Source organism: Neoarius graeffei, chromosome 5 (genome assembly GCF_027579695.1).
Source record: "Neoarius graeffei isolate fNeoGra1 chromosome 5, fNeoGra1.pri, whole genome shotgun sequence".
Lineage (NCBI taxonomy): Eukaryota > Metazoa > Chordata > Actinopteri > Siluriformes > Ariidae > Neoarius > Neoarius graeffei.
In genome coordinates, this window is record NC_083573.1 from 32,211,528 (window position 1) to 32,227,038 (window position 15,511).

The 15,511-nt window shown below is 43.9% G+C and overlaps 1 protein-coding gene across 1 annotated transcript in view; it reads left to right on the top strand.

Annotated features, from left to right (window-relative positions):
* The first annotated feature begins 4,628 nt into the window (after positions 1 to 4,628).
* The window catches only part of abhd16a (abhydrolase domain containing 16A, phospholipase), a 59,524-nt gene continuing 48,641 nt past the window's right edge, over positions 4,629 to 15,511 (top strand). Inside the window, exon 1 of the mRNA XM_060921556.1 lies at positions 4,629 to 4,832. Within this exon, the coding sequence (XP_060777539.1) occupies positions 4,725 to 4,832 (108 nt within the window). The 5' untranslated portion in view covers positions 4,629 to 4,724. The remainder of the gene's footprint in view (positions 4,833 to 15,511) is intronic.

Sequence of the window (15,511 nt, forward strand, 5' to 3'; positions counted from 1 at the left end):
GCCTACTGTCCAATATACATGATAGTGGTGTTGGGGGAGGGTATATTTTAACATTTTATATTTTAAAATTGTGGCATGTTGTTTAAAAATTGATCATTATTGAAAGCAGCTCTTTGTCAGGAACCTCAGCAGTAGAGCTGGGTGCCACACATTTCATCCAATGACACTTTCCCTATATTTTACTTATTTTGACTGAGAAATGTTTTATTGACAATTTTGATAACCCTTCACTTTTAATCCAGGTCTGTAGTGTGAAATGTTCTCAGCTGTGTTTTTGTTTAAAAATGTTTTCCAAATTGTAGCTGTGTTTAATTCATATCCAGAAAAATATATATTCCAATATAATATACTCAGCATAAACATTTTAAATAGATTCTATATTTTTGGTCCATCCATGACATATTACTAAAGTAGCCTATTTACTGTTGTTGATGTGGGTCACTTGCTGTTAGCCAATTCACTTTCTCGTACCAGGAGAGCTGAAAGGAACGAGTATTATTCCCTACCTTTTTCACCAAGTCAATTTGAGGCGTTGGTCTACCCTGCTCTTTAATTTTAATTTTTTCCTCGAAAGGAAGACTGGCAAATGGCTTCGCCAAAATTAAATCAGCAATGCTTGGCATCCGTGCGCAGCTTTCTTGCTAGCTGACTAGCCCCCTCAAGTTCAAGTTCAGTCACTCAAATAAACGACATTTCTGGAACTAAGATAGCAAACTTGACAACACTATATTTACAGTGAAAATATATACAAACTAAAAAAGCTGGTAGAAACCGTATGTAATGAATGAAATCGAAATGTAAGCTGATCTCTTACAATACACCACAGCACTTGCGAATCCGCATGGGACTGAAATTCACCGCTGCCTGTCTATAGTTGAATCAAGCTGTCAATCAAAGAAAATATCCGTCCGCTTTCACCAATCACCAGTCTCCTCGCGGAAAGCTTTGCCATATCCCTCCCATGTGAGGCTCGGAGTCCGTAGGCGGGCATTTTCGCAGTGTTTGTCCAATCACCGTCTTGCATTTTGAGATTGAAAAGCGCAGAGCTCCCAAATGCCGTTGAAGTGCACTGAGGCTGGGAGTCCGTGAGACTCCGTGGGCGGCTGGTTTCGCAGTATTTGTCCAATAACCGTCTTGCATTTTGAGATTGAAAAGCGCAGAGCTCCCAAATGCCATTGAAGTGCACTGAGGCTGCGCTGCATCGCGCTGTCACGAGGGGGAAAAACTCACGCACACATTAGTTATAAGCAGGGGTGTAGTGGGCGTGGTACGCGGGGGTATGCCGTCCACCCACTTCTCCCGAGGTGAGATTAAAAAAAAAAAAAAAACTGTCATTCAATGGCCTGAGTTTATACGTTCTACAGTATTGGCCCTTTTCCACTACCCTTTTGCCGCTTTTCCACTACAAACGCGGCTGAGCTGTGCCGTGCTGAGTCGAGCTGAGCGGGGCTGTTGGAGTTGCATTTCGACTACAACCGCGCTGAACCGTGCTGGCTGGAAGTGGGTGGACACATTGGGTGGAGTTAGCGAAAGTGGGTGGACGTCACGTGATGTCGTTAAGCAGCGCAAACAGTGACATCAGTGAGCTTTTAAGCGGTAGTCTCACGACCCGAATAGTAAACAATAAACATGGAGGACATGGAGTCGTTAGTGTTGCTGGTCTTGGTGCTGTGGCTTGTTGTCACCGACAACGCCAACAGATACTGGCAAGAGCGTATAGATGAGGCGAGGCGCATAAGGCTTCAGAAATTCTCGTAATTCTTCTTCTTCCGGGTTTGCGGTGTTTACAGATCCCAGCGCGCTCGCGGGGCGTGTGTGGGCATGTGAGGACACGCCTCCTCACCAATCAGTGCACAGGGGAGTGTCTGCTCACGCCCCCAGCCTCACTCGGCTCGCTTTGGCTCGCTTCAGCCCCACTCCAAAACGGTGCGAGTTTTAGGGGCTAAGCAGGGCTGAAGCGAGCTGAGTCGTGCTGGTTTTTGGTAGTCGAAACGCGAGCCGTGTCGGGCTGAAGTGAGCTGAAAAAGGGTAGTGGAAAAGGGCCATTTTTCAGCTCACTTCAGCCCGACACGGCTCGCGTTTCGACTATCTAAGAACAGCACGACTCAGCTCGCTTCAGCCCTGCTTAGCCCCTAAAACTCGCACCGTTTTGGAGTGGGGCTGAAGCGAGCCAAAGCAAGCCGAGTGGGGCTGGGGGCGTGAGCAGACACTCCCCTGTGCACTGATTGGTGAGGAGGAGTGTCCTCACACGCCCCACGAGCACGCTGGGATCTGTAAACACCGTAAACCCGGAAGAAGAAGAATTACAAATTACGAGAATTTCTGAAGCCTTATGCGCCTCGCCTCATCTATACGCTCTTGCCAGCATCTGCTGGCGTTGTCGGCGACAACAAGCCACAGCACCAAGACCAGCAACACTAACGACTCCATGTTTATTGTTTACTATCCGGGTCGTGAGACTACCGCTTAAAAGCTCACTGATGTCACTGTTTGCGCTGCTTAACGACATCACGTGACGTCCACCCACTTTCGCTAACTCCACCCAATGTGTCCACCCACTTCCAGCCAGCACGGTTCAGCGCGGTTGTAGTCGAAATGCAACTCCAACAGCCCCACTCAGCTCGACTCAGCCCAACTCAGCCGCGTTGGTAGTGGAAAAGCGGCATTAGTGACACGTGCCTTTGTGCTCATCATCAATGCCCCCCCCAATCGAACGTTACGTAAAACGTAGCGACGCAAAGTAGAATGCATTCTAAACGCAGCCGAGATGTGTGTGTGTGTGCGTGATTTCCGGGCGTTCATGGTAGCGGCACCGAGAGGGCAACAGAACTGATCACTCTTAAAACGAATGTGTTGGAAATCAACACATCTTTTGTGCAAGTTTAATTTCAACAAGAGTTGTGTTATATTTCAGAAATGTTTAACACCACAAAAGTTGTGTTGAATATGGTAACACACATAATGTGTTAAAATGAACAAAAGTTCTGTTGTCCCAATCTGGACATAGAGATGTGTTAAAAAACAACGCAAGTTGTGTTATTTTCAACACGTGTTTTAAGAGTGTATAATCGCCTGCCTGGTTATCCTTACGCGGATAATTTCACCACATACTGTATTATATATATGATTTGAAATTCATAATCTTTGTGGCCTTCCTGTTTAGTGTTTTGTTGTACATCCAAAAATGTGAAATGACAATAAATTTAAAGAAATACTCAAGTCTTTAAGAAGGAGTGCATGGTAGGGCTTAACCCAATGGCTGCATGTCATGTATTTTGTATACGCAGGTGCCTCAATCGCGCCAGACTAAATGCTTGATTTATTCGATTGGTGCCTTTTATAATAAATTTCAGCCCATTGCTGGTTTGTATGCGATGTGAGTGAGTGACGTGACTTTTTTTTGAACTTCTGGACACATGCTGTAGCTGTTGCCACGGCAGAAAGTAGGCTAGTAAAAATATCGAATTCCGAATGCAGCTCGGCTCAAATGAACATGAATCGAACATGAACAAAGGTGTTTGTGAATCATAATTTCCAATATTTTGGCTTCACGCCTGATAGTCCATGTTAAACCTATGCAAGGTTTATGTTGAGTTCCAGCAGCAGAGTGGTGCTGTCTACGACGATGCATTCGGAAGGAGAAGGCGAATTTGTTCCTCTTTAGCCATTTCGGCATATTTATTGGAGACAAAATAAACCGCGGCTTTTCGCCATAACAGTTGGGCTGTACTGACAAACACGAATGAAAATTCATCTCATCTCATCTCATTATCTGTAGCCGCTTTATCCTTCTACAGGGTCGCAGGCAAGCTGGAGCCTATCCCAGCTGACTACGGGCGAAAGGCGGGGTACACCCTGGACAAGTCGCCAGGTCATCACAGGGCTCGAATGAAAATTGCACACATAAAAATGTCTGAAAAAAAAGTGTCTTCTTGTGTTGTTAAAAGAACGTAACATTTATACAAATCTCATCATCTGTAGCCGCTTTATCCTGTTCTACAGGGTCGCAGGCGAGCTGGAGCCTATCCCAGCTGACTACGGGCGAAAGGCGGGGTACACCCTGGACAAGTCGCCAGGTCATCACAGGGCTGACACATAGACAACCATTCACACCTACGGTCAATTTAGAGTCACCAGTTAACCTAACCTGCATGTCTTTGGACTGTGGGGGAAACCGGAGCACCCGGAGGAAACCCACGCGGACACGGGGAGAACATGCAAACTCCGCACAGAAAGGCCCTCGCCGGCCCCAGGGCTCGAACCCAGGACCTTCTTGCTGTGAGGCGACAGCGCTAACCACTACACCACCGTGCCGCCCATTTATACAAATCATTCATACCAAACAAAGGCTACCACTTCTGACATGATATCAAATCGATGATGTCACGAATCGCGTACCCCCACTTTAAAAATCTCCACTACACCACTGGTTATAAGGGCATTTTTAGAGGAGGCTGAGCCTCCCTCGTTGTCTTAGAGCAATCGCCCGTGAACCCTAATTACTCCTGGGCTATAAAGCGGCTAGAGATAATGAGATGAGATGAGATGAGATGATTGCACCTCAGTCCAGTAGATGGCGGTAATACACTTTGCCTGTAAACTGCCATCAAACCTGACAGAAGAAGAAGAATCGATTCATCTCCAGGAGTCGTTCAGGAAGAGTCACTCGCTGAAATTCTGAACCGCGATGACCCATATGGGCTTCCATAGTTGCCGACTAAGGAATGATGGCCGTTGGGTTATGGTTTCGCTGCCTGGTCGGGCCCAGTCTGCACCGGATCCATCGCTTACAGGACGACAACATCAGACCTGAGAGCAGAACAAGAAGGAGGGTATGTACTCGGCTTTATCGCAGGAGAAAAATAAAAACAGCCCCAATAGTGAACAGACTTCCGGTTCTCAGCCTCGGTTCCGTACCGCGCTACTGCTAGAGAATACTAGTGTACTGAGTAGTATGAAAGTAACCTGTCAACATGCTAATGGTTTATGTAGCAGGTTAGCATGCTAATGGTTTATGTAGCCAGTTAGCATGCTAATGGCAGTTGTAAAGGTTGAAAGGTCTGTCACAGTGACCTCTAAGATAGTTTAAAAGCACAGCAAGATCCCGGTGAGTGAATGTTTATTTATTAGGATGGGGAATAGAAAAACACAGGAAGTTGAATTGTACAACAGTTACTTCAGTTCCTGTACAGAAAATGAAACGAGATTCTCTCTTGTGTGCCAGTCAGAATCACTTTATTAATCCCCAGAGGGAAATTCAAATTTGCTACCAAGCTCCTAAAAATAGAAGATAAAATCGTCTGAAAAAAGAATAAAATACATTTTAAATAAGTTCAATTCCAGGCCTAGAAATTCATATATTTTTCCACCAGCCAGCCGGACTAGTTCCCTTCCAAAGGAACTCGCCAAACAGAAATCCAACTCAACTCGCCAAAATGTGTTCATATACACTACCGTTCAAAAGTTTGGGGTCACCCAGACAATTTTGTGTTTTCCATGAAAAGTCACACTTTTATTTACCACCATAAGTTGTAAAATGAATCGAAAATATAGTCGAGACATTTTTCTGGCCATTTTGAGCATTTAATCGACCCCACAAATGTGATGCTCCAGAAACTCAATCTGCTCAAAGGAAGGTCAGTTTTATAGCTTCTCTAAAGAGCTCAACTGTTTTCAGCTGTGCTAACATGATTGTACAAGGGTTTTCTAATCATCCATTAGCCTTCTGAGGCAATGAGCAAACACATTGTACCATTAGAACACTGGAGTGAGAGTTGCTGGAAATGGGTCTCTATACACCTATGGAGATATTGCACCAAAAACCAGACATTTGCAGCTAGAATAGTCATTTAGCACATTAGCAATGTATAGAGTGGATTTCTGATTAGTTTAAAGTGATCTTCATTGAAAAGAACAGTGCTTTTCTTTCAAAAATAAGGACATTTCAAAGTGACCCCAAACTTTTGAACGGTAGCATATGAATTTTACTTCTGTCAAAAATAGTTACCATTGTTCATGACTAATGTGCATTTATTTCAAGACCTGAGTATTTTGATACTGTTGTTAAATACGTAAATGAGAACAACACAGAGCACCATAATATATTCATCTCATCTCATTATCTCTAGCCGCTTTATCCTTCTACAGGGTCGCAGGCAAGCTGGAGCCTATCCCAGCTGACTACGGGCGAAAGGCGGGGTACACCCTGGACAAGTCGCCAGGTCATCACAGGGCTGACACATAGACACAGACAACCATTCGCACTCACACTCACACCTACGGTCAATTTAGAGTCACCAGTTAACCTAACCTGCATGTCTTTGGACTGTGGGGGAAACCGGAGCACCCGGAGGAAACCCACGCGGACACGGGGAGAACATGCAAACTCCACACGGAAAGGCCCTCGCCGGCCCCGGGGCTCGAACCCAGGACCTTCTTGCTGTGAGGCGACAGCGCTAACCACTACACCACCGTGCCGCCCCCCATAATATATTATCAACAAATAATAATATATTGGAAAACTTGGCAACCTGGTGTATGAGTATAGAGATCTTGCATGTGACGTCACAGCCGATCCAGATTGTGACAGACGCCATCTTGTCGGTCAAACGCCATATTCCGCCTTCTACTTCTGGTTCTACTTCTGCTTTTACTTCTACCTTTTCTTCTAGAAAACCCTACTATATACACAATTCTACTACAACGGCTGCGGCTACAAGCTCTCCCTACCTGTGCACGTTTATGTTTTTTGTGTGTATTTTTGCGTGTTGTTCGTCTGTACCGGACTTCAATATCCACTACAACCGTATGGACTTACTGGACATTGGTTTCCAGCAGAAAATGACGGTTTGTAGCGATTTCCATCGCATGCACAACATTCCGGACGAGAAAAAAAAAAAAAAACATTCCGGACGAGATAGTGAGACCAGCGGGGTCTCCGTGGATTGTTATCGGAAGCAAAGCGAAGGAGGCGGTGCCGGGAGCGGAAGCAAAAGCGAGGCTGCAGAGCCGGCCTGTTGACTAAGCTCAGAAAACAGCCACTCAAACCTCCACTGCTAAGCCTCTATCTCTCCAACGCCAGATCCATGTAAACAAGACGGACGATTTGGAATTACAGCTGGAATTACCTTATTCTATAATCGGCTGGTCAGTGCTATACTCAATACTTAAGTGACTTACCCATCCAATGAGGATTCTTGTTTACAAGATGCCACATCTGAGTCGCTGACAAATCCTGAATTTCTGTAAAGATAACTGTCCAGAGATTTATAAGCACGCAGTGCTTCACCACTGAACAGCGAGGGAAAGTTAATGAGGTAATTATACACGTCCGGGTATTCCGCTGGCAGTTCAAAATCCGGTCGTGAAAACTCCGTCCGGTAAGCCGTAAGGGTCACTAATCTGTAGCTCGTTTATTTTAGACATATATCTAGTTATCTGTTCATTAGAAAAATGAGCCGTGTAGTCCGTCGGTTGAAATGGATCCATTCTGTACACGAGTGCAGCAGTATTCAGCGGTGTTTTTGACCGACAAGATGGCGGTTGTGTACTTTCCGGTCACGTGACTGCAAGATCTCTATACACCTATGGAGATATTGCACCAAAAACCAGACATTTGCAGCTACAATAGTCATTTAGCACATTAGCAATGTATAGAGTGGATTTCTGATTAGTTTAACGTGATCTTCATTGAAAAGAACAGTGCTTTTCTTTCAAAAATAAGGACATTTCAAAGTGACCCCAAACTTTTGAATGGTAGCGTATGAATTTTACTTCTGTCAAAAATAGTTACCATTGTTCATGACTAATGTGCATTTATTTCAAGACCCGAGTATTTTGATACTGTTGTTAAATACGTAAATGAGAACAACACAGAGCACCATAATATAATATCAACAAATAATAATATATTGGAAAACTTGGCAACTTGGTGTATGAGTATTGAAAGCAAATATACTTACTATCATGACTATAGCACCCAAAGTATGTCCGACATGCTTTCTGTATTTAACCATTTATGAGAGAGAAAGCATTAGGAGCTTCATATTGACTAGGAATCAACTTGAAAAAAATTAATTATTCCATAAAAATCGTACCGCAGCCGAGGCCTACCCTGCTCCCACGTTTGCTTATAAGTCCTTTGTCGTGTCTCCTTCTCGTACGCTTCATATCTTTGTCCCCGTCTGTACACCTTTCAGAAAATTCCACATCGCAATGTAGCTTTGGTAGATGTAAACAACACCAAAAACACGTGTTTAACCTCCTAAGGCCCAAGCTGTTTTTTTACATGCATTTTTTTTATTTCTCTTTGCTATTTGGGCTTATTAGAACCTGATTAGAATAAAAACTAAGCATCATCTTTTGATAAGATGTACTTTTTGAGAAAAAGTATGTCCACATATGTGGATTCTTGTTCCGAATTTCTAAAAAGTGCTGTCCACGCATGTGACCGCTAAGCCCTAGGAGGTTAAACGGGCGATAATGTGGCCACACCTATTGAATTTGATAACGTGATTACCGCGATAGGCGGCACGGTGGTGTAGTGGTTAGCGTTGTCGCCTCACAGCAAGAAGGTCCGGATTTGAGCCTCGTGGCCGGCGAGGGCCTTTCTGTGTGGAGTTTGCATGTTCTCCCCGTGTCCACGTGGGTTTCCTCCGGGTGCTCCGGTTTCCCCCACAGTCCAAAGACATGCAGGTTAGGTTAACTGGTGACCAGCGCTCGAAACTAACGGTGTCCCGACGTCCCGGGGACCATAAAAAATGTCATCGGGACACAAAATTATCATATCTGGGACAATCCCGGGACAATGGAAAAAAAAATAGATCTAGAAAAAAAGTTCTACATTAAAGGTGCAGTACGAGATTTTGGAATAACGGTTCCCGCAAGCCATATTTTGCAAAGAAACACTCCCACCCCCCGCGTCTCCACCCCTCCTCCCCCTTATAAAGCCTGAGAAATTCCGGCTTTATAATGGGTGTCCATTGGGTTACACACCAGTGGAGCTCGTTAAGTTAGAGTGTAGAGAGCTTGGGAAAATAGCTCAAACTTTCTCATTTAAACTGTGTTTTCAGCCCCAATTTTCACTCCACACACACAATTTTCTCAAAAGTAGTAGCCACACTTGTCCTGATTCACACAATGTGTCTACCTGAGCGATAGGATTTACAGTTTTTGAATGAGAAGCCTGAAAGTAACGAGAGCACAGCCGCGCAGCCTCATAGACTCCCATTATAAACGTGGCAGAAAAGTCACTCGTTTTTAACTCGCTCTAGTGACCTCATTTTTTACACTACAGACAAAAAAAAATTACATCCGTGTGTTCAGGAGAGCCTTGTGGTGCTCACTGTGAAAGAATTTTGTGAATATCTCCTTCCGTTTTCGTGTAAATCCCCGTTATTTGGAGGGAGCGCACTGAGAGAATCCTGCGCTCTGTGTGACTCTCTCTCTCTCTCTCTCTCACACACACACACATACACACACACACACACACAGAAGGGACGGGCTGCTCGCGGGCTTCAGTCTGATTGACATGTCAGTATCCAATCATTTTGAGGTGGTACCTCGATATGATTGGATGGCGTTTTTCCTTTATTTTACACTGTAGACTGGATTAAAATATTTCGTTTTTTGGGTCAAACTTTCTATTGTACTGCTTGCAACATGGGTGTGCATTTCATCCATTGATGGTATGGCTGATGGCTTTCAAAACATCTCTGAATGGGGCAACAGGTATATTACATAAAAATGGATAACGGTAATGGTGAAAATAAGTTGGCCTTATATATGCCAACAGATATTCAAGGTATAAGTAGATGAAACGAACATAAAAGGGGTCTTATTTTCAGCTAAAGTGTACTGCAGATGTAGGGAGTTGAAACATTTTCTGAATGAGCTAGTTGGCCCCTTTTAAATAAACAGGTATCTATTCATACAGTGAGATCACCAAAGTTTAATAAACTGAAAATTCAATAACTGTAATTTTGAAGTAGATGATGTATTGGACATGTGTCCCTTGTGTTTTGTGACTTATTGTAAAAATGATATAAAGGGTTCAAAATCGCATAGTTGCAAATATAATAGTAACTTCATATAATATTAACCACTGGTTATTTCAGAGAGGAAAAAATGGGGACACTATTGCTTCCACTCGGGACAATACAACACAGAATTCGGGACCACTGGGGGACACAAAGAAAAAAAGTTAATTTCGAGCCCTGCTGGTGACTCTAAATTGAGCGTAGGTGTGAATGCGAGTGTGAATGGTTGTCTGTGTCTATTGGCCCTTTTCCACTACCCTTTTTCAGCTCACTTCAGCTCACTTCAGCCCGACACGGCTCGCGTTTCGACTACCAAAAACCAGCACGACTCAGCTCGTTTCAGCCCTGCTTAGCCCCTAAAACTCGCACCGTTTTGGAGTGGGGATGAAGCGAGCCAAGCCGTGCCGAGTGAGGTTGGGGGCGTGAGCAGACACTCCCCTGTGCACTGATTGGTGAGGAGGAGTGTCCTCACATGCCCACACACGCCCCGCGAGCGCGCTGGGATCTGTAAACACCGCAAACCCGGAAGAAGAAGAATTACGAATTACGAGAATTTCTGAAGCCTTATGCGCCTCGCCTCATCTATACGCTCTTGCCAGTATCTGTTGGCCACAGCACCAAGACCAGCAACACTAACGACTCCATGTCCTCCATGTTTATTGTTTACTATTCGGGTCGTGAGACTACCGCTTAAAAGATCACTGAATCAGTGACAGACAGAGCATCGTGGACGAGTTCGCGGAGCGCAAGGCTCGTCGTATGCCCTTCAAATAATGCGCGCAGTAGGCTATTGATGTTTTATTATGAGCCATGTACAGTATGTCGCCGAATGTTTTTTTGTTTCTGAGTTACATGTTCGTTTGAAGGACTTAATGTACAAAATAACATAGTTGCACCCCGTAGTGTTGAAATTGGTAAACACAGTGCATTCAGTGAGGTTTGCACCGCCCTCCTTTTATTTCTGACTCTTCCTGTCACCACTCTGAGCGCTCATTCGTATGCCCTTCAAATAATGTGCGCAGTATAGGCTATTGATGTTTTATTATGCGCCATGTACAGTATCCTAATGTTTTTTGTTTCTGAGTTACATGTTCGTTTGAAGGACTTGATGTACTAAATAACATAGTTGCACCCGGTAGTGTTGAAATTGGTAAACACCGCAGTTGCGGACATTTTGTAGCCTAAAATGATGTTATGATAAGCTTTAATAAAGGGCCCGGTCATTTGCCCCGCCCCCGGCCCGGCTCTGACTTGTTCCGCCACTGTCACTGATGTCACTGTTTGCGCTGCTTAACGACATCACGTGACGTCCACCCACTTTCGCTAACTCCACCCAATGTGTCCACCCACTTCCAGCCAGCACGGTTCAGCGCGGTTGTAGTCGAAATGCAACTCCAACAGCCCCGCTCAGCTCGACTCAGCTCGACTCAGCTCGACTCGGCACGGCACGACTCAGCCGCGTTTGTAGTGGAAAAGCGGCATATGTGTCAGCCCTGTGATGACCTGGCGACTTGTCCAGGGTGTACCCCGCCTTTCACCCGTAGTCAGCTGGGATAGGCTCCAGCTTGCCTGCGACCCTGTAGAACAGGATAAAGTGGCTAGAGATAATGAGATGAGATGTGATTACCGCGATATTCAACGAGATGCGTTATATGCATGCGCAGTAGTGAAAAAGCCGACAGCCTGACTCGTACACGATATGATTCGGAATTCTTCGGTATTTTCCGTCCTGCCGATAAACACATCGATTAACACAGACACGGCACACGCTTAATGTATATACATATATTAGTGCTGTCAAGCAATTAAAATATTTAATCGTGATTAATGTCGCGACTGTTATAGTTAACTCACGATTAATCGCAATTTAATCGCACATTTTTGTCACATGAAAAACCATTGTAATTCTCTTATCAGCATAAAAAAGTGAATGGGCTTGCTTTGTACCAATTTTTTATTTTTATTTTATTTTTTTTTTTATTGCAGAGCATAACACGTCTTGTCACAGCCACTGACATCCATAACTTCCATATTAGATGAGAAAACCAGGGGATGAAAAATAAAGTGCATATCACTGTGAAAATAAAGTTTTATTTTACTCTTCATTAGTTTCTTTTGAAGAGAAGTATTTGCCATAAAAGAAGAAAAAAACATAACATTCATCATGCGTTCAAAAACGTTCATCATAGTGTGACACTGTATTCTCTAATTCTCACTGCTTATAACTCTACACCTCCCCGGTGGAGATGAGCTGGGAAACTGCAGACTGAAGGAACAGTATTGAAAAGTATTTTTCCAGTCTCACCTGTGAAAGGTAATCCCATGTGATCTCGTTTGGACGGTAAACCTGTTGGTACAGTTAAACGCAGCACATGAATGAGGCATCTTTATTCTCGGCTACTGTCTAGACGCTATACCAGAGACGGCTGAAGAATCTCCACTTTGCCACATCCAATATGGCGGCGAGGAAGTTTATATGTCTATGCCTTTCTCCATCACTCACACGTACTCTTATTGAAGCAGCGCGTGACAAGCCTCAACAGGAACTACGGGTGACTCGCAGGGCCAAATTAGAATTTGCGTTAACGGCACTATATATATTTTTTTAAAATCACGATAAATTGAGATCGTATTATCGCGTTAACTTTGACAGCACTTATATAATTTATTATTTTTTTTCAACTAGCCAGCCGGGCTGGCTAGTGACAGAAATTACCTGCCAAATGACAAATTAAGTCGCCTCGGGCGACCGGACCACCGCGAATTTTGAGCTGTGAATAACTTAAGTAAACTTATTGTATGAGAAAGTGGAGTGAAGAAGTATATCAGAGTGGTGCAAGACATGTATGAGAACAGTGAAACAGCAGTGAGGTGCGCAGTCGGAACGACTGAATGGTTCAAGGTGAAGGTGGGACTCCATCAAGGATCTGCTTTGAGTCCTTTCTTGTTTGCCATAGTGATGGATAGCTTGACGGACGAAGTGAGGCAAGAGTCACCATGGAGCACGATGTTTGCGGATGATATTGTGATATGTGGTGAAAGGAGGTTGAGTTGGGTTTGGAGAGGAATGAAGGTGAGCAGGAGCAAAACAGAATACAATGAGAATGCGGATGAGAGTGTAGTGAAGATGCAAGGAGGAAACGTAAAGAAAGTTGGTGAATTCAAGTTCCCGGGGTCAGCTGTGCAGGAAAATGGGGGCTGCGATAGTGAGGCGAGAAAGAGAGTGCAGGCAGGGTGGAGCAGTTGGAGAAGGATTTCAGGAGTCATTTGTGATCGGAAAGTCCCAGCAAAAGTGAAAGGTAAGATGTATAAGACAGTAGTGAGACCAGCTGTGATGTACGGATTGGAGACCGTACCCTTAACGAAGAGACAGGAGGCAAAGTTGGAGGTGGTGGAGTTGAGGATGTTAAGGTTTGTGATGGGAGGTTGGACAGGATAAGGAACGAGCACATCAGAGGGACAGCACATGTGGAGAGCTTGGGAATGAAGCTAAGAGAGATGAGACTGAGATGGTACGGGCACATCCTGAGAAGAGATGCAGAGCATGTTGGAAGGAGAATGTTGAGGACGAAGCTGCCAGGCACACGAAAACGAGGAAGGCCAAAGAGGAGATCCATGGATGCGGTGAGAGAGGACATGAAAGTGGCAGGTGTGGTAGAGAAGGATGCAGAAGACAGGGAGCAACAGAGATGAAAGATCCGCTGTGGCGACCCCTAATCGGGAGCAGCCAAAAGAAGAAGAAAAGCAAAATCAAGTGATTCTATATACAATGATTCATATATGGGTCTGTCTCAGAAACTGGGTACTGTGGGGGTACCCCATTAAATATACACACAGTCAATAAACTATACGGTTTTGAATGGTGATGTTGGTTTTAATTTGAAATAAAATGATGAAAGAAATAATACAGATAAAACTAAATCTTTGATGTGAATATTCAGAATTTGGCAAAAATTCTGCAAATTTGTGGAAAAATGGCGGCTTGATCTGGGACATGATAAATGGTTGACTACATCGCATTCCCTTAAAAAGGTTGTAGTCCACTGAAAAGTCTACAGTTATCACTAATTGTATTTTAAGTTGTAACTTTATACACCTAAGGATTGGTGCACTCACAGAATAATCATAACCGTAATAAAACATCATGCAAAATATTTGATCACCATCGTAACTCCGTTTTCCGCAGACCCAAAACCAATACGATCGTGTGTTTTGATCTAAACGGAAAGCCTCAGGGTCAAGGTCACTACCTCACCAAAAGTAGTAACTTAAAATCACTACGCCATATCAACATTTAGTTATAAATCTGCGAGTTTGTTTTTTAAAACGAAAGCTGAAAGTTCGGTATAGAATATGTTTCTTACAGAATATGTTACGATGGTAGCGGGTCTTGTATGAATTTCTGAGCTGTAAAATGAGTCGTGGTGTATTTTTTACCGTAGCGTGTTATTTGTGTGCGGGGAAGGACACACATTAACAATTTGCATGTGTAGAATGGAATTTTCCACTCCAACAGTTAGAAGTTGATCGCGCTTCCATTTGCGGTCTTTCTGTTACGCGGGTGATCTGTTTGGACGTTATCACTGAAAAGGTGAGTTTTGACAGTTTTATTTTGGTTTAATTTTGCAGTATAAGGCAATAGAATGTTTCTTTTTCATCTTACTTTCATATTTCGTAGTGTTTGCGTATTTTTGGCCAATATTTTGCAACCATGGTCAATTTAGATGGAACTTTTGATAGAATCTACGGCCAGTCATTTTGCCCCGCCCCCGCCTCGCGCTCCGTCCGGTGCGGTAGTGATGTCCCGTTGCTCGCATGCCGCAGCAGAGACCCGCGCGACCTTCAGCCGGTACAGTCGCTGTTCTTTTACCAGCGCCGTTATTCTCATCTTTCCGGTGTGTTCTTGATTTTTCCATTGTGTCTTATTTCGCCATATCAAATACCCAAAATGTATCAGATTATTCATATTTAAGTGAATAATCAATTCAGTCATCATAACTTGGCATTTTTAACCCAAGCAATCAAAAAGAGGAAATTTATTCAATATTTTCACTCATCTGTGAAGGAGGGGCTTTAATTCTTCATGATGGAGTTATTTTGTATGCAAATCAATTTTACAAAAGCATTTGCATTGTAATCAAGTAAATTTTCCACAGTGGAGGCCAGATAAAGCAAGATGCTATCTTTATTCTTATTAAACATGACAAAAGAAACATTGAGTGTTAGGTAAATGCAAAAAAAAAGGATCAGCTCCAAATGTAGAGGGTGGGAAGGACAGTCTAAGATTTTTTTTTATTTTGGACAGTGTCCTCTTCTCCAACACCACTGTCAGAGAGTCCAGTTCCACGCCTACAACATGGTCGGCCTTCCTGATCTTATTGAGTCTGTTGGCGTCCTTCACCTTCAAGCCGCTGCCCCAGCAGATGACAGCGTACAGGGTGGCACTGGCCACCACAGACTCCTAGAACATCTGC